The following is a 27,709-nucleotide window of genomic DNA, read 5'->3' as shown; positions in this document are numbered from 1 at the left end:
CACGAGCTGTGTGTGTCACGTGTTATTTGATCAGCAAACATTATAACTTCCTTTCCATCTATTACTGTTATCTAAAACAAAAGGGACTTTCACCAGGTCCCTTCAACAACCTCAAGAATAACATGCAAAAAGTGTACAGGCAAAACGTATTATTATAGTAAGAGACAAAACTACTCATCAACTAAGCTACTATACATAATTAAATTATACACCCTTATTCCTGAATACACATAATCATACCCAGGCCTTTGCAGAGGTATTGTGGGTGGGGAAAAATTTAATGGCGAAAAAAAGCACCCTGATCAAGAATCCAAACAGTTTCCTATTCACAAGATCACATCATTGTTGGCTGCAGAGTTTGGAAGACACTTAGTTTGGGTAGAAGGTCGGCCCGACCCAGTTGCTTGCATTGAGTTAACAATTTAGCTTTTACAGCGTACGAGATCAGAGATACTGATTTCTGAGACTTCCTCTGATTACCAGAAAGTACTTCAATTAGATATCACTTCCCCTGTTTCTTTTTTCCAGAGATATCCTTTACTCAGAGAGAAACAGCTTTTCCTTTGACCAGTCTTGTTCCAAATGCCAACATCATCCATTTCAGTGGCAGACTTATAATAAAAGTCCAGATGCTGGTGCTAGACAATGGCAGAATAGATTCTGAGATTTCTCTTCAAGTCCTTGTGCCCGGCACAAGGCCCGAAAATAAATCTCTCATCTCTCTTCAAAACTTTACGTTGTATTCTTTTCCAGAAGTGACATACATTTTTGATCAGCAAATCATTTACAGTTGCCCTTGGCGTTTTAACTTTTTGTTTCTAAGAAATCACATTATAATTCCCTCTTATTAATATAATGCACTCAGTAATGTCGGCACAGTTCCAAGTCTCATAACTCATAAATATAGATAAATCCTAACAATACCAAGAGGCAGAAAATTGCTTGATGCACTGCAACAATCGCTGGAGTTATTTCTAACCAGAATTTGTTGTTAAGTTAATGAAGCCGCTGGCTCCACCGCTCTTATTGTAAATATAATTTTAAGCAGTTTACAGATCTACTTCTGGGTAGTTTTGCAATTATTCCGCAGGGTTTGGGCTTTAGACTAATATCCACAAGAAGTGTTGGACAAGAAGAATTGTACTGCTGCCTGTGTCTTCACTGTGAGGACAATCACAGGCTGCAGGCACACTTTTATGTCGCACCTTTGATTCTAGGCATTTCGTTTCTAAAAGTGAGAGCGAGCCACTGACTCTACTTCTGTTGTAGCATCAACAAAAAACTTAATAGCTCCAACAGACCTGATACCCAAGCTGTACTGATGCACACCTGAAAGCACAATATGATGTCCAGCAGTTTCCTTGTGCTTCTTTGGTATTCATTAGTCTATGATCACTAACCACTCCCCGTGTAAAAAAGTTGCCCCTCATGTCCTTTTATAATTCTCTCTCCTCGCACCTTAAAAGTATGCTCCCTAGTTTTAAACTTGTCCACCCTAGGGAAAAGACCTTTGCTATTCATCTTATCCAAGCCCTTTGTTGAGTAGATTAGGATTATTTTCATTAGAAAGACAGAGATTGAGGGGGGACCTGATTGAGGTCTACAAAATCATGAGGGGTATAGACAGGGTGGATAGCAAAAAGCTTTTTTCCAGAGTGGGGGACTCACTTACTAGGGGTCATGAGTTCAAAGTGAGAGGAGAAAAGTTTAAGGGAGATATGCGTGGAAAGTTCTTTACACAAAGGGTGGTGGGTGCCTGGAACGCGTTGCCAGCGGAGGTGGTAGACGCAGACACGTTAGCGTCTTTTAAGATATATTTGGACAGGTACATGGATGGGCAGGGAGCAAATGGACACAGACCGTTAGAAAATAGATGACAGGTTAGACAAAGGATCTTGATCGGCGCAGGCTTGGAGGGTCGAAGGGCCTGTTCCTGTGCTGTAATTTTCCTTTCTTTGTTCTTTTCTTTGTTCATGATTTGAGAAACCTCAACACCTCAAGGTGACCCCTCAACTTCCCACGCTCCAGACAGAAGGTCCGAGCCCACCCAGCCAACTTTTATAACTCAATCACCCCATTCCTGACAACATCCGGGTAAATATTTTTTGAACCCTCCCCAGTTTAATAATATCCTTCCTCTAACAGCAATCAGAACTGTAGACAATACTCCAGGAGAGGCCCCACCAACGTCCTGTACAAAATCAACGTGACATCCCAACTCAGAGACATCCCAGGTCAGAGGTTTGAACAATGAAGGCAAGCATGCTAAACATCTTACCCACCTTATCTATCTGCAAGGCACATTTCAATGAATTATGTACCTGAACCCTTTTATCTCCTAGTTTTACAAAACAAATTCTGTACACTTCAAGGACAGGTGCCATTTTCTGGTAAAATGAGAATTATGGTATGCTAGAAATGATACAAATTTCAATTATACCTCACTGTAGCTGAACTTGGAAAATGTAGCTGTTCGTATTGTCCATCAGTGGTCGGACCTTGTGGCCAACAGGTAGGAGCTTCAGTGTACTAGAATAAGAGGTTTGTTTGAATATTGAAGATTGTGCTCCAACTCCTAGCTGGGGGTGGATGAGGATGGCAAGCCCAAAGCATGTTCACAACGCCTCAGGGGTGATTTGTGCTGGATGCTTTGGACACCAAAGAATGTCTGAGGTGGCCAAGAATTAGTCTTAAATGAAAATGCCAGTTTATCTCCTGTTCAAAGCATGATGGCATTTCAGTAAAGGAACTAAAGCCAGTGCTAGGAATGATTGCGTGATGAGGGTTTATTATTGTTACTGAGCAGATTGCCACTTAAAATGCCTGCTAATAATCATTAGAGAGGCTGCACAGCATCTTGGACAGTAACCTTTCTACCAACACTTTCTCCAAACAGCAGAGTAATGCTATTGCTATGATAGTAGTAAAATGGTCCATCAGTTTTTGAATTCCACCATCTGAGCTGGAGTATAGAGGATTTTAGCAGACTTTTACTTTCTAAAGAGAAACAAAAACTTATAATGTCTCCAGCAATTATCCAACCACAGGTTGAGCCTGTTCAAGAAAGCATCAATAAACAAAACTCAATCTGAACTGAAATTAGCATGTCATCAAAATGACTGAAATCCATCACTCAGATCTCTATCTCCTGGCTGAATTACTTTCTAGATAGGATTCACAGACTAGAGATGAAAATCACTGCTGATTATCCAGCTTAGAAAAACAGTAAAGTCAGACATGGTAATACACAACTGAGCATTGTCTCAGGCAAATGCTGGTTGGTGAAATACAGAGAGGGGAAACAATGCATTTGTAATAGGACAACAAGAAGACTCTATCTTGTTCTGTTTTCTTGGATTCTTGGTAGGCAATGAATGATGAAAAGCAAATCAGAGAAACATTAATTTACTAAGAACTTAAAAGTATCCACAAATTTCACTATTGCTGAGGATGCAAGTCAACAACTAAACAATTGCACTCTCTGTTGAAAACCTCACACTTCGAGGACTCTGAGGACTTTAAATAAGTATTCTTTTATTGTCCAACAGTACTGGGCTTTCCTGTTTTAAGCATTATACCTATACTTGTTTGTGCATTTGTTGTTAATTTTATTATTTTTCTCAGGCTGGTAAATAATAAAATTTCTTTTTGTTCTACTCAAGAAAATCTTGTAATTGGCTCCTTAATGTTGTACTAACAGAATATGACTTAATTGAAGTATGACGCAGCTACAAGCTAAAAAGAAAGGGAACTCTTCATTGTGTCTGACTGAGGAGGTTGAAAAGAGAGGGAACTGATTTCAAGCAGTGTGTAAAGGGGCGCTTGCTCATTCATGATCCTTAGTGCTGTGGTTGTGAAGAAGATATCTGGTACATGCCGAAGAACTTTCTGGGACACGATGTCAAGTCACTAGCAACTTTTATTCTGGAAATTCTCTGAGGACTTCATGTAAGTCCTGTGCTCCTCCACCTGCCGTACACTTATAGGAGCACCCAGGGGAAGGGCAGTGCTTGACCGCTGACAGTTTGATACAGGACCTGTGTACTTTGGTTAAGGAATGGGAAGAGGACACAGGATCAATCAGAGCAGCACTGGGGCCTGCTCAGAGGAGGGATACGAAACAGATTTGGAGATTCAGCAATCCTCTTCGCACCCACCTTGCAAACCCAGGTCATGACTGCAGAGCATTCCATCACCAAGACCTCCAGAGGTGCCTCTGAAAATACTCTCTCCCTCACTGTCAGCCGCACTGCCATGTGAAAACTGTGTCTAATCAGAAGTGTCACTGAGTGCGAAACCTTCAGGGTTTTGCTTCAGCATCTCCAGAATTCAAACAACAGTAATCAGCATTTAGAACCAACACTGTGTGCTACATTCAGACTTTCAAACAAGTGTGACTTAATAAAATTGCACCTGCTGAGTACCTATTTTCCGATGTTCAATTGTGAGCCAGGTCAGATTGGAGTTCAAGATGGCACAAAATGATTATTTAGATAGAAATGAGGTGTAGGGATAAGTGGAAAGGCAACAGATTGGCAGTAGGTTACAGAACTAGTTCAAGAATGATGGACGGAATGGCCTTCTTCTATACAGTATAATTCCGAGATTCTGAGTGCGGGTTCGATCTAAAAATCTCAAGCCAATTGCAGTTTCCTAAAGTTATGCCTTCCAAACTTATTCCAGTTTCCAGACTGGAGTGGCAAACAGGAACAGCACTGATCTCCAATTAAAGACCCATAAACTTCCTTATGGAACTCAACGAAGAGTCACAGTGGATCATAATGAAACATTAACACCTGCTTATCCACAAATGCTGCCAAACCTGCTGAGTTTCTTCAGAAGTATCGGCATTCAGTTCAAGCTCCCCGTCAGCAAGATGGCAACGCCATTGCGAAATGTGATCTTGGCAAACTCAAACAGTCTGCTGTACACTGTCAGGTTTAAAGCAGAGTGAAAGAGATGTTTTTATGTAATGCGGAGAAAAGTACCAAGGCTTGGGGAAGCTTCGGCTGGGTATACATATTCGGCACATTTTTCCCCTCTCTGCCAGTGGTGAGGAAGGGAAATTATTGGGTTACTTGCCTCTGGATGGAAACATCATCTCACCAATTATCTTATGGATGTGAAGGTGCATGAGTCATCGCCAACGAAGACCCTTAAAAGAGCGATTAATGGCGAATTAATGGGTGACCTCCCTGATCAGCTCCCTCCCTGATAGATGAGGAAGATAACTAGCTTCCTAAATGAGAAACCAAAGCATCAGCTCCTAGGTGGGGGAAGACGATGGTTTCCAACTGCCCCAAAATGGACACAATCGGAAACATGGACATCATCTGACCCCAATCCCTTAGCTGTGATGCCCACCCAGTGAGAACGGTATAAAAAGCATTTACCTTCTCACCACTGGGCCTCTGTGGGAATAGGCCTCGGACAGCAGACCTTAGGACCCAGAAGGTGAAGCCCTCTGGTTGGCTGGCAACATGTGGCAATGTAGGACATCAGACGTAGTTCACTGTAAACCAGGCTCACCCATCAGTATTTAATGAGCTGATTTGTCGGTCTACTTGGTGGTTGAAGTGATGCGTTAGTCACCCACTTCCATGCTTGCCCTACACTTTAAAAAACCAAAGAGGCAATTCCACCCATTATCTCCAATTTGTCTATGCAGCTACTTCCCTAACCTAAGATAATAAAGTGTGAAGCTGGATGAACACAGCAGGCCAAGCAGCACCTCAGGAGCACAAAAACTGACATTTCGGGCCTAGACCCTTCATCAGAGAGGGGGATGAGGTGAGGGTTCTGGAATAAATAGGGAGAGAGGGGGAGGCGAACCGAAGATGGAGAGAAAAGAAGATAGGTGGAGAGGAGAGTATAGGTGGGGAGGTAGGGAGGGGATAGGTCAGTCTAGGGAAGACGGACAGGTTGCAGTGGGAGACAGATTCCCTGAGGTTGGTCCGGAGGGAGGAGGGTAACTTCGTCAGTTTAGGCATCCCTGGAAGAGGCTTCGCAGTGAGATTAAAATTGTATCAGTACTTCCCTAACCTACTGGCCCTCTGAGCTACTGCCTGCTCTCAATTGCAAAGCAGCAAAATTTATTACCATCTGTCTGTGCCCATTTGCCCTTTGCATGCAATTTCTGGTGACAACACCTCGGAGGGGAATAAATTTATTTTTTTGCCCAGTTAAGGCATTAACATTTCAAATCAATGTCCAATGAGCAACACAGCTGTGGCCCAGGACCAGATCCAGAATAATCTTGGTATCAAGTTCCTACCTTCACATTGGAAAACTGACCCTGCCCCCAGTATCCAGGCTTATCTGTGGGAGGTGATTTAAAATTGCACTGCAATTGAAAAAAAAGTCTTTGCAGGGTATGTTACTCCTGCCTTGTTGACAGTCAGACTTTTGAGAGTTGCATGCCACTTGTCATCCTAGTCCTGACACCAATCACGCAGACAGGACTTGTAATTGCTGTTGTGTTTGGAAAATGAGGCCCAAAGTAGTGCCAGGCCAACAGAACGCAGTGAGATGTGATCTGTGACCTTGAAAATATATTTCATTGTTCCTGCCCCTAAGAAAATGTTCCTTGGATTCTCATACAAGTGTTGAACTTCTCGCAGAATTACCTCTTTCCCTTTCGAACTTGACTTTAACAGTAGCCATGTAATCAAATTTGCAGCACTCCCCATACATTGATAATTGCTTTGTTGGATACCTTTACTTTAAATGGTTTGTGCTCTTTTGTGCTTGGATAAGAACAATGTTGCATATTTCTCCATTGGAACCAAACCTTTGTCATCTGTCTTTAATAATATTTGTAAAAGATTTCCACTTCAATATCTAGCTGGCGGAAGGATAACTATAATGCAATTGGATACCACAATAGTTCCTTCAACCAATGCACAAAATGTTCATTTTTCTTTGAGATGTAAGGCTCCAGTCATGATTCAGCACGTTACTCTGGTGCGTCCTGCATCACAAAATTTACCTTTTCACCCAAATCTTGCTGTTCTTGGCGCCTGATCCTATTATAATGAGCAAAACGTTAGACATTTTGTCATGTCATATCTTGTCAATTTCTCCTTCATGTTCGTTCCCAGTTTTGGCTATGATACACCATCTTCAAGGCTGGATTCACATCCACAATCCGGCATTCTCCAAAGGCCTTGAGGCCGATTATAACCACGTAATTGGCAGAGATGAACTGTAACCAACACTCAGTTTCGCCTGCTTTCTCCACCAAAATGGGAAGAATCATTGTTTGAGTAAACCAATATTACTCAGTGCATATTATTTCAGGAATCTGGACTGTAATGCTCTAGCATTCCATTCGTAAAAGCTCTTTGCTTTTTAACCATTTGCACACTCTTGTAGTATTGAATGTAGTATATTATCCTGATTCTAGAAATGCTGGATGATAAAATGTGAGGCTGGATGAACGCAGCAGGCCAAGCAGCATCTCAGGAGCACAAAAGCTGACGTTTCGGGCCTAGACCCTTCATCCTCTCTGATGAAGGGGCTAAGCCCGAAACATCAGCTTTTGTGCTCCTGAGATGCTGCTTGGCCTGCTGCGTTCATCCAGCCTCACATTTTATCATCTTGGAATTCTCCAGCATCTGCAGTTCCCATTATCTCTCTCTAGAAATGCTGGTATGTTTTCTCACACTTGCAGGCTCAAGAGCAATAGAAGTAATGTTTTGGGTTCTCTCAACAGTGGTAAAGACATCATTCTAGGCGTGGGGATTTTTCTTGCCATGGGCACCTTTGCATCCTTTCAATTAGCTCCTCACAGGAAACAGCCCACATCTAACAGATTATTAAATGAATACAAGTTGTCATGGAAACTGCCAAATATAGAATTGTTCATTCATGACCTGCAGGAAATAATCAAGACATTTATCTCTACAGCATAATGACATTTGAGATCAGCCCCTTCACAAATTCTTCCAAAAAAATAATCAAATGAATGAATTTTAGTCAATAAGTATCACTTTGTATCCAGATACTTCAAAACTGGTTGGCCAGGAACTGTGAGATACAAGAAAACTAATCACTGTCAGGAACTTTCTGAGCTTCTCTCACTGCATCACTATAATTTTGACAAACAGTTTTACAGGTCAGCTTGCATACACAAACAACATTCCATTGGCAGAGTAGGGAAAACTGTAAAGGAATTTCCAAACAAACATTTCATTCTTGAATAGAACAAGCCAAAGCATAAAGAAAGTGGGTTCTTTCCATTTAATACTTCATCAAAATCAAATCCTCATTTCTTTTGGCTGCAGACAGCTATCCCCTTGCATTTAATCTATTGTGGGAGGTGGTAGATCACAGCTAAAGAGATAACTCAATATTCAAGAAGTTCTTCTTTTGCAAGCCTCATTCTATCACTAGCTCGCATTAGATCAGTCCACTGTTTCAGCCCAGCTGTAGCACCTTTAGGTAGATGTACTCAGCAGACAACATTTCTATCATCTTTCAAAGTCATGGATAAAAATTATTCAATCCAAAGTAAAATGCTGCAGATGCTGGAAATCTGAAACAAAGACAGAAAATGCTGCTGAAACTCAGCAGGTCTGGCAGCATCTACGGAGAGAGAAACAGAGTTCATCTTTCAAAGCTGATATTACTTTTCTTCAGAACTCTGAACTCCAGTTCACGGAAGAATCATTGAATCCCTACAGTGTGAAAGCAGGCCTTATGGCCCATCAAGTCCACATTGACCCCCGCCCCCCCCCCCCCACCCCCGCCAAAGAGGGTCCCACACAGATGCGCCCCCTACCCTATTCCTGTAACCTTGCATTTCCCATGACTAATCCACCTAGCCTGCTCATCCATGGACAGTGGGAGGAAACTGGAGCAGCCGGAGGATATCCATGCAGACAGGGGAAAATGGATAAACTCCACACAGACAGACAGTCGCCCAAGGCAAACATTCTGCTCAAGGTAAACAGAGAAAACGTAAATTGTTTTGGCTGGGAGGATTATCCATGAGTTCACTGATGCAAACCTGTAAAAAATGCAGAGTGAATGTGTACAATTCCTGCCTTTTGACTGCCTTCCAGGGACCCCTGCTGGAAAATACAGATGGGTGGCATTGGATGTGGGAAGCAGAGGGCCAGCCATACTATTTCCCATGGTTAAGGATTTATCAGCATCCATCATGCAGCCAAATACATGAAGAATAATCACTCCAATGATCAAAGACACTAGTCTATATATTACTGTACATCAGTTGGAAGAGGCAGAAGGAAAAGGTGTAATGTGGAAAAGTAATATGTCCACCCCTATCCCTGAGTACCTCTTTGGGTCTGAATTGAAAAGTATCCTATCGTTCATAAACCCAGTCACAGGATTAAAGTGGCAAATCACTGAGATTTGTTGTGCATTACGAATTAGGCAACTATAAAAGAACAGGCATCATGCAAAAAAGAAATTGACAGGAAGTGGCTTTTCTCATTAAGTACTGATAATGCTTTAAGAGAATTCATAAACCTTTCTCTCCTGGCCTCTGACATCAGGACATATTTGTAGAATAATAGCTCTTCAGCTGAAAGACAGAGATAAGAAACACTGCAAGCAGTTGGTGATAGTGTGGTTTACATGAGACAATTAGTTTGTTCTTTCACAGTGATAATTTTTTCATTGTCTGATCTAAGTCTGCATGTTACTTAAAAGTGCCAAAAATTTTGCTGAGAATGCAGAAGCATGGAGGTTGCCTAGTAATCAGAGTACCTAATAATCTATTTCTCAGCAACATAATATTTATTGAATAAGCACCTGCCACTCTGTTTATTACAATTTTGTTTTATCCTATTCACAATTTATGACAACTGAAGCCTACTAGCCCTAATCAGTGTATTTAGATTAACTTCTATGATTTATTGAAAAGCTTCTTGCAAAGAGAGTCTGACCTCTCTGCCTCAATAACAATAGAAAAGCCCATTGCAGCAAATTGGCACAAAAATTGTCTTCTCACAAATATAAGAACCAGTTGACGGTTCACCAAGTTTACAGATGTCCTCACAGCATCACTGACAAACTCTTGCTTTTACAGGTATTTAATAATCAGGCAAAATCAGATAGTAAATCAGTGTTCTATACCATTTTACCATACAGAAGGAACATTAAAGCATAACTAATTCCTCATTGAGAATGTGTAAAATAGTATGAAAAATATTTTATATTTCAAGCACATGTAAAGATATAACTGGTTCAAATATTCCAAATATATTGAGAAAGGTAGTTTGTCTTTATGGATCTTTGGTCAACCCTCAAAAAAACCTTGTTAGTACTGGATTTAGTCACAATATTTTTCCATGTGCATGATATAGTGAGAAACAAAATAATGCAACTTGGTTATGCTCAAGATATAAACAAAATCATCGACTATGATTTATACAATATAATACAGGAATAGGTCCTTTGGCACACCATGCTTGTGCCGATTCCTCACCCTTATTTAGCCCTGCTACATATTGCCCGTGCCATGGCAGCTGAATTTAATCTTCCAAAATGCATCGTCTCACATTTGTCTGGATTAAACGCTATCTGCCATTTCTCTGCACAAATCTGAAATCTATCTACAGTGCGCCGTATCCTTTAACTGTCTTCGTCACTATCTGCAATTCTGCCAGTTTGGTGTCAGCCACAAAATTATTGCTCAGACCACCTACATTATCCTCCTGATCTTGTTTATATATTACAAACAACAAAGGTCCCAACATCAATCGCCGTGGAACAGCACTAGTTACTCACCTCTATTCTGAAAAGTACCTTTCAACCGCTATTCTCTGTCTTCTATGATGAAGCCAGATTTGTATCCATCTAGTCCAGCCCAGCCCGGGTCCATGAGACTCTATTTACTGGACCAGCCCACCATGAGTTACCTCATCAAATGCCTTACTAAAGTCCATATAGACAGCTTCCACTGCCCTTCCCTCATCCATCATTCTTGCAGCTGCCTCAAAAAAAAACTCAGTCAAGTTGATGAGACATGATCTTCCCTCATAACTCCTGCTGCCTATCACTAACAAGTCCATTTACTTCCAAATGTGAATAAATCCAGTCTCTCAGAATCTTCTCCAAGCACTTCCCTACCACTGACATCAGGCTTACCAGCCTGTAATTATCTGAATTATCTCCATTTCCCTTCTGAAACAAAGGAACAACATTGGACAATCTCCAGTCCTCTGAAATCTCATCTGAGGCCAAAGAGAATGCAAAGGTATCTGTAAAGGCTCCAGCTATTTCCTCCTTTGCCTCCCTCAGTATCCTGGGATAGATTCCATCTGGTATTGGAGACTTGTCTCCCCTCATGTTTTTCAACACACCCAACACTTCCTCCTTCATTATGTTGACCTGCCCAAGAGCATTCACATGCCTTTCCCTGACCTCAACATCCCTCATGTCCCTGTCCTTGGTGACTATCGATGTAAGTATTCATTAAGCATCTTACCCATTAAATCTAGCACCACACATAACTTCCCTACTTTATCCTCAATTGGGCCTACTCTTTCCACAGTTACTATCTTGCTTTAAATATGTGCCTTGGGATTCTTCTTAACACTGTTGGCCAAGGATGTTTCATAGCAGATTTCAACCCTTCTAACTCCCCCTTTGAGCTCTTTCCTACTTTCTCTACATTTCTGAATAACTTTGTCGGTTTGTAGTTGCCCAGACATTCAGTATGCATTTTTTTTTCACTAGGCTAATAATTACTCCTGTCATCCGAGGTTTTCGAATCCTGCCATTTCTGTGCTTAATTTTCACAGGGACATGCCTGCCATACATTCTAATCAACTGTTCCTTAAAAGGCTCTCTCATGCCAGACGTGCATTTACCCTCAAACAGCCGCACCCAATTCACAAACTCCAATTATTGCCTAATTCAGTTATCGTTGGCCTTCCCCCCATTTAACAACTTCATCCAAGGCCTATTCTTGTCCTTATTCGTAAGTATCCAAAAACATATGGGATACATAAGAGATAGTAGGAACTGCCAATGATGGAGAATCTGAGATAACAAGGTGTAGAGCTGGATGAACACAGCAAGCCAAGTCAGCAAATCAGTTTTTTCTGAAGAAGGGTTCAGACCCATACATCAGCTTTCCTGCCCCTCTGATGCTGCTTGACCTGTTGTGTTCATCCAGCTCTACACCTTGTTATCTGGAATATCTAAGACTTGTGCTAAATCATTTTCAAACCACAATATCTACTTATATTTATATACACTAAAATGGGTCAAGCTGACTTATAGGAATATTTTCAAACAACTCTTTTTTTGCATTCACTCAAGGGATGTAGGCATTGCCGCTAATTATTGCACGTCTCTTAATACCCTCAAATACAGTGGATTGCTAGGCCCTTTCAGAGAGTAGTTAAGAACAAACTACATTGTTATGGGTCTGGAGTCATATGTAGGCCAGAGTAAATAAGAGCAACATATTTCCTTCCTTAAAGGACACAAGTGAACCAGATGGTGTACCACCCATTGGAGGTAGTTATAGCAGCCATTAGGCCAGCTTTTTATTGCAGATTTCTATTGAATTCAACCACCTGCTATAAGCATCTGCCATTGTGAGATTCAACCCCTGTTCCCAGAACATTGCAGGTATTCACTTCACTTTCTATGTCAATTTTTATAATAGACCTCTGTGACTGGTTCACTGAGCTGCTTCAAGCTCTCAGATCTGTGGGAGTTACGTGATCCATGCCTTTACTGAACGTTTGTATGATTTTATTAAGCCAATGGTGTGGAAACATTTCTATTTCCTTTTTTTCTTAAATAATGGGGACCTTTGTTACTCCTAAATTAGGCCTCATTCACCCGAGGTTACCAATCTCGGTTTGACCAGCTTTTTGGTCAGCATGACTTGGAAAGTGGGAAAGTCTTTTCAGGAGCAAAGTTCATGGCTGATGACAAAAGCGATGAAGTTTATCAGATCGACAGGCAATCAGCCAGTTTGTCAGTGGGCTGTTGGCCAAAGTGAGGACCATGGACCCACGAGGAGCCAGCAGCTCCAGAACTTGTCAGAGCCATGACAGAGACCATGGTTACTGCCAGAGCAATGCCCTCCCTCTTCTCCCACCCTAACCCAATTCCTGAGTTTGCGAGAATCACCTGCCAAAAAGGTAAGATTTACTCACCAGAGGCTCTTCTAAGCTGGGGCTTACAGGGAGGTGGAGGCAGGTGGGATCAGAAGTGAATGCATGGGTTTGGTTCTCATTGGACATTCCGCTGCCCAGAGCCCAGTCCCTCAATTGTGCAGAAAATAATACAGATAGTGGGAAATCCCCATTAAATGAAGGCGTTCTGCCTACACCGGCCAACTGGCCGGTAAGGCTGACTTTCTCTTCTGCCTGGAGCTGAACTCATTGAAGCTGAGTTAGGATGAGGGCCTGAAGTGGTCATTAACTGACCATGTAAAGGCAGTGATTGGCATTGGGTGGGAAGGTCAAGCTTGGGCCTTACTGCCCAGCATTCAATTTGGTCAAAGGGCAAGGAGATGACCAGGGTCTGGTCCAACTCCGTCTCATCTAATTGAGTTCACTTGCCACCCCCAGGACCACCACTTCCTAGACAAGAAGACACTGCCCTATAATTATTTAACCATTTAATGAAACAGTAAAAGTAAATGTAATGTTTTACAGTCTGCAACCTGTCGTTCTGTCCTAGTCCTGCTGATTATTTCCAATAGCAACTTCACAGCCCTTTCTTCCAGGCTCTAGAAGTAGTGACCCCTCCATCAGCAGTTCTCCAAGAACCTACACAGCTTAGTTTGTAGATAATAAAATGTGAGGCTGGATGAACACAGCAGGCCCAGCAGCATCTCAGGAGCACAAAAGCTGACGTTTCGGGCCTAGACCCTTCATCAGAGAGGGGGATGGGGTGAGGGTTCTGGAATAAATAGGGAGAGAGGGGGAGGCGGACCGAAGATGGAGAGAAAAGAAGATAGGTGGAGAGAGTATTTAGTTTGTAACTGTTATGTCTTCACGCTGACAGGTCTTAGTCCTACTTGAAGACTTGTTCATAAAATCAATGCTCACAAGTTGGAGGGTAGTATTTACGTAGCCTGCAAGTTCCTTCTGACACTCTATTTCAACATCCAAACAAGAGAGTGTGAATGTAGGCACAATATTATTACTCTGGGCCTGGAGTAGTTAAACAGTCGAAGGTGAAGCCTAAGTAACTCTCCTGCTGAGAAGGCCAGAGCTAGGTACGGTAACAAAACAAAACACTCACTCTCACTGAAGTAAATTGACTATATAAATATTGATGTTGTCATTATAATTTATAGAAGACCATCAGAATCCTAAATATATCACCTCTTCTATATGTGCAAATGTACATTCACACATACGACAGAGGAATGGGTATCCAACAGTGCTCTTGAGCTGCGAGATCTTATCGAGAGATTCAGAAGCAATAAGCAAAGCTTCAAAGATTTATTGCCGTGATCTAAACTCAGATTAGATTGTAGATTTGAAATAGCTCTCTTTGAACGTGTTATTCATCATCAGCCCAATTCACACAGCAATGTGTAATGCAACATAAAATCCACAAATTAAAAATTAGTTAATAGAAACTAGATTACAGACATCCTTATGATGTAATGCAAAACATAGAGATTCCTGCTGGGTGGCCTGCAAATAGGCAGGACACATTGGTTTGATTACCAGGATGTGGCTGTGTTAGCTGTGATAAAACACTAGTTTTAAACCAGACCTAAAATCCCACCTCAAGACTTGAGCACAAAAATCAATGTTAATACAGTGCATTACTGAACGAGTGTTAGTTGTTTAAGGTGGCCTCTTTCAGGTAAGGTGTCAAGCTGAAGGCTATTTCCCAGAGATTGTGGTGCACTACGTCAAGGAGGAACGCGGAGTTACTCCCAATGTCATGGCCAATTTTTATCCTTTCATCAAAATTGCAAAATCAGATTATCTGGTCTATATCCCATCGTGGTTTATGGGATCTTGCTGTGCACAAAGTAACATTGCTTCTTACTTCAGTAACTACACTTTCAAAGTGCCTCATTAGCTGTAAGGTGATTTTCTGTGTCTAGTGGCTATGTAATGTATAATACAGAGACATATATTTTCATTTTATACAAGACTGGCATTAGACTACTTGTCATATTCACCTGGCTAGGGTAGGAATAGGCAATGGTGAAGAGCATTGCTTATCATTGCACTGGTTTTTAAATAGGTAATACATTGCTAAAATAAAAGTGTGGAAATAATAACAATATATCTCAAGTAAACCCATGACATTTCCCTGATGGGCACCATATTATTAAACTATCGAGTTTGCAATACTTCCAATGGCTGATGCTGTTCATGATATTTCACATACCCTGCAACGTACTAGGTTGAGTAACCTGTTTTGTGGACCCCTAGGCCAAACCATGGCTATCAGTCTTCGGATACAGCATGTTTATATTTAATTCATTCACTAGTTAGCACGTTTATATTTAATTCATTCACTGGTTTGGCCAACATTTACCGCTATTCTCCAACTGCCCTTGAGAAATTGGTGGTGAGCTACCTTTTACAACTTGCTACAGTCCATGAGGCTTAGCTGGCAAAGGAGTTCCAGGATTGTCCTATATTTTTGAAACCTTTTGTCGAACATCAGGCTGATCATTTAAGTTTAAAAAAAAAATCAGGATTGGCATGAGAGGCTGCATTTATGATTTCCGGAGGCATTCATCTTCATCTCTTTGTGAGTCTTTCAGTTTCTTTGTCTTGCACGATTTTCAAAACTGGCATCAGAGATCATGCCCAGGCACAGGTTCCCCCCTTTAGGACATTCCCTAGTTACCGACTGGAACACAAATTTTATCTTTCCATGAATTGTGTGGCTCTCGTTATGCAGATTTAACATCATGTTGGTTAGTTAAACCCAAAGGCTGTTTTAATTAAACAACTGACAAAGTTGAAAGTTATTCACAGTTCTCAAGAGCAAATCAGGGTGTAATGATATGAAGGAATATCACACTTTAACGATTCATTTGGTGTACAGGAGGAGGAAGACACAAAACGTTACTTATGTCATGATGACTATCTGATGTAAGTGATGTGAGGATAACGGTCAATTTATTTCTTTGCATCTCTGTCATTATTTAGAAGGAAATGCCTCTTTTAAATGTATTTATCTAATAAACTTGTCAGTGTAAGTGTTAAATCTAATGACAGATGTTGAGGTGGGAGCTGAAGGTTATTTTAATCTCATTACCATCTGAGCCATGACTGTATTTAAAGCAGTATAGCCCTCCTGAGCATCCATTATTCAATGTATCATAGTGATTAACTCTTGGGTTTGCAAGGCTGAAAGCTCTTGGCCAGAGAACTAATCTGAGATAACTCTGCGTGACTCAATGGCCAATATTTCTGATTAGACCCCGTTGCAATCCTATTTATTTCTCTTCAAGATCAAGATACCAGACTGGAACTCATGCAAATATCAGACAAACAAAAAAGTCTAATTAAAAATTGCCATAATAACTTTCCTGTCAGTGCTTACTCATGGCAACTGAATCTCTTAGAACAAACTCTATGCCGCACACTTTAAATCTCACTCATGCAATAACTGCAGTCTCTAAGAATAGTACCATTGAGGTACTTATTAAATATTAATTATTTTAGTTTGCTTAAGTTGTAAAGAAGTGTACTTGAGGTAACATTATTTACCTCAGCACTTCCCTTTTCAATGTAATAGACATATTGTTTTAATATTTATACCATTGACCGAGGAGATCAGATTTCTGATTTTTTTAAATTTCAGATGTCATGATGTATTTGGCAGTGTAGGAACAAATGATGTTGTATTCAGCCTCAAGCTGATTGAAACAATAGTATTTGGAATAAATTTAAATTTGTAATCTGTTGAATCAGTAAATGAGGATTCCAAATCCGTAGTTCAGAAAATAACTAGCTCCTATTTACTATCTATCACAGTTGTCAAAATTGGTTTCAGTGGCAGATCTGTAAATTTTCAAAATGAAAATTCAGACGCCATTAGGGATTTTGTTGTTATTGCGGATGCAATGAGATGAGAGTCAGATGTCTGGAGGACACATAGAAGTCTGGCTTTCCTCACAAGATCTGTACTTCTAAATGAATGCTGACTTTGAGACGGGTTCCAGATCCAGAAGTCACCATATTCGAAGTCTTGGTTTTCTGGTCCAGCCATCTGATAAAGCCTTCAGGATAAGCCAGGACCAGGAACACAAACAGGGAGCCTAAAGTCTAAGAGATAATGGGAACTACAAATGCTGGAGAATTCCAAGACAATAAAATGTGAGGCTGGATGAACACAGCAGGCCAAGCAGCATCTCAGGAGCACAAAAGCTGACGTTTCGGGCCTAGACCCTTCATCAGAGAGGGGGATGGGGAGAGGGAACTGGAATAAATAGGGAGAGAGGGGGAGGCGGACCGAAGATGGAGAGTAAAGAAGATAGGTGGAGAGAGTATAGGTGGGGAGGTAGGGAGGGGATAGGTCAGTCCAGGGAAGACGGACAGGTCAAGGAGGTGGGATGAGGTTAGTAGGTAGATGGGGGTGCGGCTTGGGGTGGGAGGAAGGGATGGGTGAGAGGAAGAACCGGTTATGGAGGCAGAGACAGGTTGGACTGGTTTTGGGATGCAGTGGGTGGGGGGGAAGAGCTGGGCTGGTTGTGTGGTGCAGTGGGGGGAGGGGACGAACTGGGCTGGTTTAGGGATGCAGTAGGGGAAGGGGAGATTTTGAAACTGGTGAAGTCCACATTGATACCATTAGGCTGCAGGGTTCCCAGGCGGAATATGAGTTGCTGTTCCTGCAACGTTCGGGTGGCATCATTGTGGCAGTGCAGGAGGCCCATGACGGACATGTCATCTAGAGAATGGGAGGGGGAGTGGAAATGGTTTGCGACTGGGAGGTGCAGTTGTTTGTTGCGAACTGAGCGGAGGTGTTCTGCAAAGCGGTCTCCAAGCCTCCGCTTGGTTTCCCCAATGTAGAGGAAGCCACACCGGGTACAGTGGATGCAGTATACCACATTGGCAGATGTGCAGGTGAACCTCTGCTTAATGTGGAATGTCATCTTGGGACCTGGAATAGGGGTGAGGGAGGAGGTGTGGGGGCAAGTGTAGCATTTCCTGCGGTTGCAGGGGAAGGTGCCGGGTGTGGTGGGGTTGGAGGGCAGTGTGGAGCGAGCAAGGGAGTCACGGAGAGAGTGTTCTCTCCGGAAAGCAGACAGGGGTGGGGATGGAAAAATGTCTTGGGTGGTGGGGTCGGATTGTAAATGGCGAAAGTGTCGGAGGATGATGCGTTGTATCCGGTGCGGTCCTTGAAGAACTTGGACATCTGTAAGACGTTCCACTCCCGTACATCCCAGATGTCCAAGTTCTTCAAGGACCGCAACTTTCCCCCCACAGTGATCGAGAACGCCCTTGACCGCGTCTCCCGTATTTCCCGCAACACATCCCTCACACCCCGCCCCTGCCACAACCGCCCTAAGAGGATCCCCCTCGTTCTCACACACCACCTCACCAACCTCCGGATACAACGCATCATCCTCCGACACTTTCGCCATTTACAATCCAACCCCACCACCCAAGACATTTTTCCATCCCCACCCCTGTCTGCTTTCCGGAGAGAACACTCTCTCCGTGACTCCCTTGCTCGCTCCACACTGCCCTCCAACCCCACCACACCCGGCACCTTCCCCTGCAACCGCAGGAAATGCTACACTTGCCCCCACACCTCCTCCCTCACCCCTATTCCAGGTCCCAAGATGACATTCCACATTAAGCAGAGGTTCACCTGCACATCTGCCAATGTGGTATACTGCATCCACTGTACCCGGTGTGGCTTCCTCTACATTGGGGAAACCAAGCGGAGGCTTGGAGACCGCTTTGCAGAACACCTCCGCTCAGTTCGCAACAAACAACTGCACCTCCCAGTCGCAAACCATTTCCACTCCCCCTCCCATTCTCTAGATGACATGTCCATCATGGGCCTCCTGCACTGCCACAATGATGCCACCCGAAGGTTGCAGGAACAGCAACTCATATTCCGCCTGGGAACCCTGCAGCCTAATGGTATCAATGTGGACTTCACCAGTTTCAAAATCTCCCCTTCTCCTACTGCATCCCTAAACCAGCCCAGTTCATCCCCTCCCCCCCACTGCACCACACAACCGGCCCAGCTCTTCCCCCTCACCCACTGCATCCCAAAAACCAGTCCAACCTGTCTCTGCCTCCCTAACCGGTTCTTCCTCTCACCCATCCCTTCCTCCCACCCCAAGCCGCACCCCCATCTACCTACTAACCTCATCCCACCTCCTTGACCTGTCCGTCTTCCCTGTACTGACCTATCCCCTCCCTACCTCCCCACCTATACTCTCTCCACCTATCTTCTTTACTCTCCATCTTCGGTCCGCCTCCCCCTCTCTCCCTATTTATTCCAGTTCCCTCTCCCCATCTCCCTATCTGATGAAGGGTCTAGGCCCGAAACATCAGCTTTTGTGCTCCTGAGATGCTGCTGGGCCTGCTGTGTTCATCCAGCCTCACATTTTATTAGCCTGAAGTCTAAGGCAGGTCCATTTCCTGACCCCAGAAAGGAGCACTTCATTTGTCAGAAGTGGGGTAGTCAGGAGAGGTTTGCAGGGGGTAGGCTAGCTGTTAGCGTGAGGATCACAAGAGCAAAAAAAAGAGGCACTCTTATTTGTCCTAGATCTCAAGCAGTACTGTAAAAGATTTGTTTATCTGCTCTACTTGCCGATTCAATTCACCATCACAATGATCAATACTTGGATTTGCAAGTCTGAAATCAATTGGCCAGGGCAACTAACCTGAGGCAACTCTGCATGACTCAATTGCCAATATTTTTGGATTACTCCTAGTTGCAATCCTACTCGCTTTAATCATAGAAATAGAAGCAGTACAATGTGGAAACAGGCTATTCGGCCCAACAGGTCCACACTGCCCCTTCGAAGAGCATCTCGCCCATTCCTCTCACCCTGCATTTCCCATGTCGAACATACCTAATCTAAACATTCTTAGGGTCGAGGGGCAATTTAGCATGGCCAGTCATATACGCTGCACATCTTTGGGCTGTGGGGGGAAAGCGGAGCACCCAGAAAAAACCCACGCAGACATGGGGAGAATGTGCGAACTCCACACAGGCTGTTGCCTAAGGCTGGAATCAAAACCGGGTCCCTGGCACTGTGAGGCAGCAGTGCTAACCACTGAGTCACCGTGCCACCCCAATCTAAAGGATCTAAAGACGTTTAAACTCGTGCATATTTGTTAGGAAAGTCTAAATGAAAATTCCTATGAAAACTTTCATGTCACTGCTTACCTTCTACATCTGATTCATGTGTGCATAATGCAGTTGTGTGTAATCAGCCACAAGCTGATCAATTCAATGGTGGGTGGAATTAATTTAAGTTTGTAACCCGCTGGACCAGTAGCTGTATCCATGATGTGAAAATGCCGGTGTTGGACAGGGGGGTGCGGAAAGACTCTGAAGTCACACGTCGCCAGGTTATAGTCCAACAGGTACTTGAAATCACAAGCTTTCGAAGCGCTGCTCCTTAGTGCATTTCACTGCCACAGCCCCACTCCTACCTCCTCCAGAGTACCCCTCCTAGCTTTCCAGGCCACAGCATGCCACTGCCAACATTAACCACAATTTCAAATCTCTCCACGGCTTTGCCCCTCTATATTTCTCTTTCAGTATGATATAAGCACTTCATTTGAGCATTCCAGATTTTAATCACTCTCCCAATGACGGCTGCACCTTTAGTTACCTCAAGCCAAGGCTTCGGAATTTGCATTTTTTCATTTTTTTTCCCCATTTTTCTCCTTTCAGATACTTGATTGAATCATTGATTTATACAACACAGAAACAGACCCTTTGGTCCAACTCAGCCGTGCTGACCAGGTTTCCCAAACTAAACTGATCCCATTTGCTTGTGTTTGATACGTACCCATCTAAACCTTTCCTATTCAAGTACTTGTTCAAATGTTCTTTAGATGTTGTAACTGTAACTGTATCTGTATCTACCACTTCCTCTGGCAGTTCATTCCACAGATGAATCACCCTCTGTGTGAAGACATTGCCCTTTAAATCCCTTTTAAATCTTTCTTCTCCCACCTTAAAAATATGTCCTCTAGTATTGACTTCCTCCACCCAAGGGAAAAGACCTGTCCTGTTCACCTTATCTATCCCCCAGCCTCATGATTTTACAATCCTGTATAAGGTCAGTGCTCAGCTTCTTACGGTCCAGTGGGAGAAGACCCAGCCTACCTGGCATCTCCTTCTAACTCAGACCTTCCAGTCCTTGCAATATCCTGGTGAATCTTTTCAGAACCCTCTCCAATTTAATAAAAATCCTTCCTCAACAGGGTTTCCAAAACTGGTGGCATCTCGCTGTCCTGTACAGCCTCAACATGATGTCCTAGCTCCCATACTCAATGGTCTGTGCAATGAAGGCACATGTGCTAAACACCTTCTTACCCACCCTGTCAACCTGCAAATGCAAACTTCAAAGAACTATGTACGAGAGCCCTTAGGTCTCTCCATTCTTCAATACTACCAAAGGCCCTACCATTTACTGTATAAGTCATGCCCTTGTTAGTTTTACTAGACTGCACTACCCCACACTTATCTGAATTAAACTACCCCACACTTATCTGAATTAAACTCCATCTGCCACTCCTCAGTCCACTGGCACAATTGATCAAGACCCCTTGTAAACTTAGATAACTTTTTTCACTGTCAACTCTACAAACAATTTTGGTTTTATCCGCAAACCTACTAACCATATCTCTTAACTTCTCATCCACATCATTTATATAAATGACAATAAAAGTAGATCCAGCACCATTCCCTGCAGAACACTGCTGGTCACCGGCCTCCAGTTCAAAAAACAATCCTTCCCGACTACCCTCTATCAAATCAAGTTTGTAACCAATTGGCAACCTCTCCCTGAATCACATATCTAGCTTTACTTATCAGACCGTGACTCTGGCAGAGACAGGATGAGGGTTGGAAAGAGTGGGACTGAGAAATTGGAAAGGAAAGTTGGACTCTATTAAGTTTTCTGTCTTCTCTTATCTTAAGTCAATGTGAATGGTGCCATATATATACGGCGAAAGTATGAACTTTTCACTGTGGTTTCACATTGAATACACATGACAATAAATGATTCAATTCAATTTAAAATCAAGATGTTGCTTGACTAGTTGCCAGTGTAGGTCAGCATGCACAACAGTGATAGGCAAATAGGATTTCTTGGAAGTTAAGAAATGGTTGGCAAGATTTGGTGGTCACACATATCTTGTGGCTTGTGTTGTCCTCTAAATTGCACTGTGCATGTAGAACCTTGTCTACATGGCCTTTAGTAAAGCTTTTAACAATGTCTACCACTCTGCCCTCATCAACGTTTTTAATTAAGTCCTCAAAAAACTCAATCAAATTTGTGAGGCACGATTTTCCATGCACAAAGCCATGCTGATTATCTCTAATCAGTCCTTGTCTTTCCAAATGCATGTAAGCCCTATCTCTCAGAATCCCCTCCAACAACTTACCCACTACTGATGATAGACTCACCAGTCTATCGTCTCCAGGCTTCTCCTCATGGCCTTCATTAAACATAAGCACAACATAGGGCTCCCTCCAGTCCTCTGGCACCTCACCCATGGCTGGAGATGAGATGAGTATCTCTGCTCAGGACCCCGCAATTTCTTGCCGAGCTTCCCACAATGTCTTAACGTGCTTGTTAAAAGCTATCCATTGACCAAATTATAAACAATTGAACCAAATATGTCCTTACGTAAGATAACAAAGTGTGGGGCTCGATGAACACAGCAGGCCAAGCAGCAATTTAGGAGCACAAAAGCTGACATTTCAGGCCTGTACTTGTGTAGCTTGGTTTCATATTTTGCTTTATAACTGTGAAATGTCAATGTTAAAGGTACAATATAGCTATAAATTGTTGTTCTGTAGATAACATAGCAGAGGAATGCCAACCAAATACATGAAGACAATGATCACCGTTATTGACAAGTGTAATATCTAGTCTTTCACTTTAAAACTGTGTACTGATTGAAAACCACTGCAAATTAATCAGCCACATGTATGATTCTGAGGACAAGTGAGTTTATCCTTCTTACCGATCTCAACCGTTCATGCTACCAATATATCCTTAGGTTTATATAAAACAGTTAAATGATTATCTCTGATTCCTGATTTCACCTTCGCTGCCTCTCGGCTTCCATCAAAAGATCCAATCTGTCCATAAGTAATCCAGGGTTATAATCACGTAATCTGAGACAAATAGGGAGCCGGTTTTGTATTGCCAAAGTACGTATGTACAAAGTAAATCAGCATAAGTGTTTCCTGCTTGCTGTGAAACATTTTTCACGAATGAACATGATAGGATTATTTTCAAGTGTCAGTGTGTCAGCTTAATGTGTGAAAAGTGGGTGGTGACATTTGAAAACATCAGGGAGAAGAGCACTGCATGACACCCTGAGCAATTTTCAGATGAGTCTATTATCATGCCCTGATTTGCTATCAGTCATCAACTGCATTTCTCTGGGTAAAAATGCAAAGGCCATCTAAGCCCCGGGTTGTTTTTTTTTTGCCTCTTTTCTTCCTTCTCTTTGCTCCCATAGAATACTGCAACCCAATGCCAGCTGTTTGGGCTGTCCCAGAAATAAGGTCCATATCCTTTCCCAAATGCTGAACACTAGCCAGCTCAGACTGTAAATGGGAATTACTCGCCCATTTGAGCCGCTGCCTCGTAAATGAGATCTCTTTAGGGTGGAACCAGAAATTCCACTCCCCCAGTATATCTCAGGGTGTGGTTTCAATTCCTGCTGTGCACTCCCAATTTTCAGATGTTACGATTTCAATTTCTCATCCCCATTGAATTGCATTGTACCAGTTTCAAATCTGCCTCCAGTCTATTTGTGGGTATAGTATCGCTATCATGCTAAACCCCTCCATTCCCACCCTGAGTCCATCAAACCAACAAAATGTGACTTTTTACTGCTCTTCATTACAACATTTCAGGGGCCTGATGTTATGTAAATCTAACTAACTTAGGGCTAGCTGTTTCAGAAAAGGTCTGAGACCTGTTGTCTCTGAGTCAATTCCAGCTTCACTTCTGAAAATATCCTGTGTATTTAGCATTGCTAGACATCTTACCTGGATGCGCAGTGTGGATAAAGGAGTGGTCAAACTGTTGGCAAAGATTCTCAAGACGACAAAGCACCTTTTGAATGGCACACAGCATGAAAAATGCATCTCAGCTGTAGCATCCGAGTTTAAACTCTGATGCATAACACCAAATATAAACCCACCACTTACTCCATAAAATTTGACTGGAGTTGTTCCAATATTAGAGGTTTCACTTCCTTCAATGAAGCCTTGATAAGTCATGATATGCTGAAGGGTGAAATGAAGAAGTGTGATGGGATGGGGCTTGTGTGGAACACAAAGACTGGGAAATGAATCATATTCTTTTATACATTTGTATCATGTGTCAATTTCAGAATGTAACTTCCACAGCCCGCAAAGGAATTTTATCCATATTTTAAACAAAGCTAAATCTCTTAAGAAACTCACTGCTTTAAAACTGATGTATTTTAGAATGGGATTCAGAACAAATATACATTCTGTCCAATGTTTCCTGTGACTTATTGCTGACAGCTTGAGATATGCTAATAATCACTGCTGTGATTTGTCTTCCAGCCATAAAAATATCTTCAAAGAAAGCAGTGAGAATATAGGCAAGCTGGAATTCTTAAAATAACACGTGCAAAACAATGAGTTTAAGTCTGTAAAAGATTTCAAGACTGTAAAATTCAAAAAACATTTTGAAAAGAGTTGTTTTTATTAGCATAGCATATAGTTAATTCCATCGCTTCTCAACTTGGCAGTATTCCAGTTATCCATGTTTGAAATTCACGAGATTCGGCGTCAAAAACTCCCACCAGAACGTACTAAGGAAAATTACCAGCAAGCTAGGATTTTCAGGGATTCTGCAAACTGGATGCTCTAACCCAACCAGAAATTAAAGAGATTAAAAGCTTCCTTTTTTTGCAAACTACAATTTGATTAATTAACACTACCCTTGTCGTGCTTTATCTCATCAACTGTAAGCAGATTTTGCATATTGAAGATAAAATATGCTAGCCAAATATACTGCTTTTTAAAAGAAGCAACATGTCGACAAAAGGGAGAGTCTCCTCATTCTATGTCAAGGACTAATCATTTATATCCTCCGGTGTTTGTAGTTGATTTCAGTCAAGGTCAATCAATAGCACAGAGATCAAGCGATGCTTACCACAAGTGGAGTACAGACTCTCCAGGCTCCAGTACCTTGACAGGGCTCCTCTAATACCATAACTGCTGTCAGACTCCGAGCCAGGAGACAGCCCTGAGCTGCCGCTGCTGCTGCAACTGCCTGTCGTGTGTGGCCCACTTGACTCGCCACATTGCTGGGTCCTCATGTAGACCGACAGGTCAGAGAGAGGGCTTTCCTCTCCTTCGTGCTTAGATTCGGCTACAAGCTTGAGCCAGAGAACCTGCCAGTGTTACGATCAGCCTTTGGTGTGGTACCTGCTACTGTCTGGTGAGAGACTGACTGCAAATCCCTCAGTGAACACTAGCTGCATCCGACTCACATACACAATGATGTCACAGGGGTCCACTGAAGGGGGCTCCTTGACCCAATGTAGCATTATCTTCTCTGCTAAAGTACATAAGGACTAAAAAAAACTAAAACTCATTTGGATATTTTTTATTATGGCAAACCTTATTCTATTTCAGTACTATGGAAACTAAAAACTGCATTGAACAAATTTATATATGCTAATAACCCGAATAAATTCTGAAACGAACATCGAGTTTAAAAGTTAGCATGTATTCTTTTTTTAAACCTGTTTTAAGGAAGTTGGCATGAGTACTTTTTATATTTAGGCATCGTTCTCGAGCAGAGGGCCTTTTATTCAGGTATTTGTATGTGTCCACTGAACACAATGTGTAACAGGTTGTCCTGAGTGGTCAACCTGCTTGTCATCTCTTGCTTTCAGCTCTAAACCACTGGCAAGCAGTGCAATTATTACAAAAAGGGGATTAAGAGTATTAGCCTCTCCCACCCACACACAGCCTCTGAATCAGAAAGCCTTGTGTCACTTCTTGCAGTGACAATATATACCAACCACTACCCCAGACGTGGCCTGGAAAGCCCCTGTCACCTCCTAAGCAAGGGCGAGAGCTACACCACACCTCTCTTAGGGTAAAGACTGGCACTTGGTCATGTAGCCATCAGTTCACTGATTGCACTGTGCACAACTGTTGTGCGATTCAGAATCAGGAAGTGCACGTGGCAGTCACTGGGCACCAGTGGGCTGCAGACAAGTCAGTACAATAGGTTAACTTATTTGACAAAGAGGTTGCAGATGAATTCTGCTATGAGAGCCTCAGACGAGAACTTCAATGGGGCTGCGCACACAGAATAAAAAGCCAGATTGCGGCAGATCTGTCAGAAAACCTGATGGCCTCCAACGGCGGGGGCTCAGCTTTGATTGTAGCACAGGCAGCGACATCCAATGTCACAGTGCTACAGGTGAACTCAGACTGACAGCATGGGGTCCAGGCCAAAGCAAAACACTGCATTACCTGGAATTCTGATGTTTAAAAAAAAAAACCAGGAAGCGCTGGAGAAACCCAACAGGTCAGGCAGCATCTGGTAAAACAGAGTTAATGTTTCAGGTCAGCTTTTCATCAGAACTGGGAAAAGTTAGAAATGTTAATGGATTTTGAACATGTGAAAATGGGGTTGGTGGGATGATCACTTTGAGCAGATTGCATTATTAGGGTAGCATACTACATTGAAACAAGTACACATAAATTGCCTCACCTGGAAGGAGTCATTGGAGTCTTGAGGAAGGAGGTGGTAAAGGAGAGGGAAAACATCTCCTTTGTTTGTGAGGAAAGGTTTCCTGGGAAGGTAAAACAGTGTCATGGTTCTTTGAGGAGGTGAACCAATAATCACAGAGGGAATAGCTCTAATGAACTGTATAGGATCGAATAGAAAATCTTTGTATGGATTATTGAATATATTCTTGGATAACACTGCTCTGATTTTTCTTTTCTTCAATACTGTTTCTTGCAGGAGTTTGGCCAAGAGGACATTATGACAGGATAGGCAGAAGAATGAGGAATAATCAGAAATTCTGATGACGGAATGACTTCAAAAGGGAACTGGAGTCTCAGTAACAATTCATGCACAAGCATCCAGAGTGAAAAGATGCTTCATCTTGACCCTTCTATTCTCCTATTACCCTGTCTCCTCCTGATGTGACTTTCACATGCCTAGTGATGAGTGTTCCAGCCAAAAATGTGGAGATTATGAAGCACATAGCCGACTGTTACAAATTTGAAGACATGCCCCAATAAGTATTGCCTGGCTTCCTTCTAAGTGTATCAGGCAGCTGATCTGCTGCTTGAATGCTAATTGCCACCTCCTCAATGTTTCATGCTTGTCCCCCTGTGGTCGACTGGTGGAAAGAAGTCATGAAGCTTGTGCATAGGTGGTATTCCCTTGTCTATAAACCCCTGGTTCTTCAGAATAGCTTGAAGACAACGTAAGTGGCAGACTACCTCAGGATCAATGCATCCTGTCTGCTGCCTGGACAATGGGGTTTCACTA

The 27,709-nt window shown here is 42.6% G+C and overlaps 1 protein-coding gene across 9 annotated transcripts in view; it reads right to left on the bottom strand.

Annotated features, from left to right (window-relative positions):
- LOC125457500 (rho guanine nucleotide exchange factor 4) overlaps positions 1 to 27,709 on the bottom strand; it is a 423,581-nt gene that overhangs the window by 113,256 nt on the left and 282,616 nt on the right. The window contains exon 1 of one of the 9 annotated variants that reach the window (XM_048541763.1): positions 25,340 to 25,622. The exons of the other annotated variants lie outside the window; for them this stretch is intronic. Within the exon in view, the coding sequence (XP_048397720.1) occupies positions 25,340 to 25,505 (166 nt within the window). The 5' untranslated portion in view covers positions 25,506 to 25,622. Of the gene's footprint in view, positions 1 to 25,339; positions 25,623 to 27,709 lie in introns of those variants that run through there. 9 annotated transcript variants of the gene reach the window in all.

This window comes from Stegostoma tigrinum, chromosome 14 (genome assembly GCF_030684315.1).
Source record: "Stegostoma tigrinum isolate sSteTig4 chromosome 14, sSteTig4.hap1, whole genome shotgun sequence".
Taxonomy (NCBI): Eukaryota; Metazoa; Chordata; class Chondrichthyes; order Orectolobiformes; family Stegostomatidae; genus Stegostoma; species Stegostoma tigrinum.
The sequence above is the reverse complement of the archived record's forward strand: the minus strand, read 5'-3'. Positions and strand labels throughout refer to the sequence as shown.